Source organism: Cupressus sempervirens, chromosome 10 (genome assembly GCF_028749045.1).
Source record: "Cupressus sempervirens isolate cs-2001-9-10 chromosome 10, ASM2874904v1, whole genome shotgun sequence".
Taxonomy (NCBI): Eukaryota; Viridiplantae; Streptophyta; class Pinopsida; order Cupressales; family Cupressaceae; genus Cupressus; species Cupressus sempervirens.
In genome coordinates this window covers 958,485,114-958,488,575 of record NC_143127.1, presented here as the reverse complement: position 1 = coordinate 958,488,575, position 3,462 = coordinate 958,485,114, and the positions used below count along the sequence as shown (strand labels likewise).

The window sequence follows — 3,462 nt, the reverse complement described above, 5'->3', positions numbered from 1 at the left end:
GCTTGGAGGCACAAATCTTTCAGCCGGACGTTTTGTCCTCACGTTCTCACATGTATTCATATTTGACTCCTTCATACGCGATTTTACACCCTGCACACAACTCAAATCCCCGTGTCATGATCACATTCACAGCGTCAAATACCAATACAAATTCTCTCTCAATACTTGCCTTTCCACATACCTTCTTCTGTTATTTTTCCCTCGAATTCTTTTGTTTTCTGTGATCATTCCAGCTTTTGAAATGGCAGACAACGCAAAAGTTCATCCCAAGAAAGATATCAACGAAGAAACGTCTCGTTCAGTGGTGATAGAGTTTCCAAAGGACCAGATTCTCAGGCAGCCTCCCTCCTCATCAAATTATAACCACCATGGCCGGAAAAGTCCCAAGAGGAGAGGCTGTTCCTTCTGTTGTTGCTTCGCCTGGTTTGTTGGCTCACTTTTGTTGACTGTTGTGATGTTATTGATAATTGTTGGTATTCTCTACTTGGTATTCAGCCCCCGCATTCCAGCCTATTCTGTTGAGAGATTAGACACCAGAAGCCTCAACTTTAGTAGAGATTCAGGACTGATCAGTTCGGAGTTTCATATCGCAGTCCTTGCTAAGAATGGTAACAGCAAACTTGGGATATATTACGAGGAAGATAATAGTTTGGGTTTTAGCTATTCTGGCGTACAGTTGTGTTATGGAAGATTTGCAGGGTTTTATCAGGGCCATGGGAATGTGACTCTTTTGGAGGCTACTCTCAGTGGGTCTGATGTTCCCTTCTCCCAAGAGCGTTATTTGGGTCTTGTGAATGTAGAAAAGGAGGACATGGTGCCTTTGGAGGTTCATATTGACATGCCAGTGAGGATCAAAGCAGGATTGTTGAAGTTACCAAAGATGGCTGTACGTGTGCGTTGCAGTGTTGTGATGAGTGGGTTGTCTCCTGATCAGAGCTCTCAGATTCAAAGCGTGAGTTGCAAGGTCAAGAAAAATGTTTTCTGAGCTTGCGGTTTTTTTTAAAATTTGTAATTCTTTTAAAACTGGAATCATCTAAATCATTTAATTGAGGACAGTTCAGTGCTAATAATATTGGTTGTGTAATCATTTGCCATCACAATTTATTCAGTGAGGATTTAGTGTTGGAGCATTTTAACTTTGTTTATCAAAATCAAATTATATTCAAGATTTCATGATGAATTTTAGATTCTATAAAAATATACATCTATAAATAATATTGTGAATAAGTTAACAAAATTGTTCTTAGAGATATTTCTTCCTTGATATGAATATCATTTATCTAAATTTCTTTAATTATGCTAGGCTACTAATATTAGAGAGAAGTCTTGTACAAAATTTTAGTAGTCATAGTAGATAAGTTAGAAATCTTTGAAAATGAAGTAAGAAAATGAGTACACTAGTTCTTTAATTATGCTAGGCTACTAATATTAGAGAGAAGTCTTGTACAAAATTTTAGTATTCATAGTAGATAAGTTAGAAATCTTTGAAAATGAAGTAAGAAAATGAGTACACTAGATTGTAGAGAGTAAGAAGGAAATTTTTGAAATATATAATCTAATTTATAAAATGTTTCTAAAGTTAATGCCCACTATCTATTATACTTTTTTTTACTAATAGAATTATTAATAGAATAAATTAAAAATAATTTACAAAAGACAAAACCTCATCTTCTAAGTAATCAATATAGGGTTCAATAATTTGAGCTAACATTGGTAAAATTGAATTATCAAATATAAGGAACCACTTTTAAGGATTTGGCTAGCTCTTTCCATATATTAAGGGCCTCTAGAAAGTATATTAGATATGTATTTCTTCCATGATAAAGGAATGAAAAAAATCTCTACATAACTATAGTAATTGTCACTTTCTCTTTAGCTTTCTATTACTTAAGGGCTCAATATCATAGCATGTCATTGTTTAAATATAAAAAATATTAATTTTGAACAAGTTCGTCTTGGAAACCCTTCTATATACAGTATTGACATGGATCTAAATATAGAGCTCACTTGAAGATGTGAATTGCTAAAACTATAATGACTAAAGAGCTTAATATAAACTTATATTCTTGCAATAAAACTGGTTTCTTGAATACTATTATTGGTCCATGTAAGGTGATGAATGGTGAAATATGCTTGCATACATCATCCTGAACTTTTCATTTATAGTAGAGAATATATGTTTACATTTTTTTTCAAAAAAAAATTATAATTTCACTATTTCATATGTTTTCATGTTCTAAACTTTTCATTTATAATAGAGAATATAACTTAGTTAAAAGAAATATGAATCATTATAAGTTCCTCACTCTTATTAAAGAAGAAACTCAACATTGTCTAGTTCAATCATGAAAACAACCTCCAAAGGTCTGGTCAACTATTCTATGATCAAATCACTCATGCGTAAGTATTGGTCTCAAAACTTCACATTTGGTTCCACCTGTAAATAAAATATTAGATTAACATTATGTAATTTACATTTGCTATAATCTCAAGACCTAAAACTATCATGATTTTCACATGTATATCATAATGCAAAAATGAAATAATCGTGAAAACATTAATTACCTAGATCCATTAGTGCAGAAATATGGAAGTGATTAGTGCAGTAAATTTTAACTATTTCTCAAATGCTTGAATGAGATGAAAAATAGTTTCTTTCTCTTACCCCTTTACAGATAAATTCTTTTCAAACATCATAGGATGGTATTCTAAAAGATCATTTTATAGGTGGAGAGAGGATTGGTTTTCCAAAATAGTTATACTCCATTTGCCCATCAAAGTGGAAGTTTTGGAAACTACTCTTCCAATTGATCAATAAGATATACGAAAGATATGAGATACCTTTAAAAAATTGTAACTGCCTATCACATGTGCCACTTCATGTGGGCCATTGAAATTAAATAAAAATTAATCTTGCATTCTCCCACTTGGCACATATGATAACTTAACGTTAGAATTTGATAAGCTATTCATTAGGTGCACTATAAATAATATCCATCTTAACTTTTAGTTGATCACCATAATCCTATAATTAAACAACCCACTAATGTGAGTCATGGTGGTTCCATTTCAATAAAGAAACATAGCCCCTTCCATGTACCACAACGCTAGTAACCTATTTCATTTAGTCTATAAATAAGAAGTGTATTCATAAGGTCCAGCAACAATGTCCCTTGTCAGAGAGGAGACTATTCCTATCATCACACTCATTCTCATATATGTATGTACATATCTAAAAATAGGACTTATCAATTAGAAATATCTTTATAAAGATCTCAAAGTGGCAATAACATAATGCAATCCATTACATAAAAATAACATATGTTATGTGTTATGTTCAATACCCATTCTATTGGCATGTTCCTTAAATATTTTTGGTGGTGATCCTTTTGTCAATGGATCTACAACCATAAGTAATGTGCTTATATTTTCAATTGACACTTGTTGTTTATGAACTTCTTC

The 3,462-nt window shown here is 32.2% G+C and overlaps 1 protein-coding gene across 1 annotated transcript; it reads left to right on the top strand.

Annotated features, from left to right (window-relative positions):
- The first annotated feature begins 209 nt into the window (after positions 1-209).
- LOC149537162 (NDR1/HIN1-like protein 13) lies at positions 210-1,070 on the top strand. The gene has a single exon (XM_089806987.1). The coding sequence runs from the start codon at positions 242-244 to the stop codon at positions 983-985; it is 744 nt and encodes a 247-aa protein (XP_089663113.1). The 5' UTR covers positions 210-241; the 3' UTR covers positions 986-1,070.
- Positions 1,071-3,462: the final 2,392 nt, after the last annotated feature.

Coding starts and splice junctions, on each gene's coding strand:
- LOC149537162 (XM_089806987.1), top strand. CDS start 242: ATGGCAGACAACGCAAAAGTTCATCCCAAGAAAGATATCAACGAAGAA.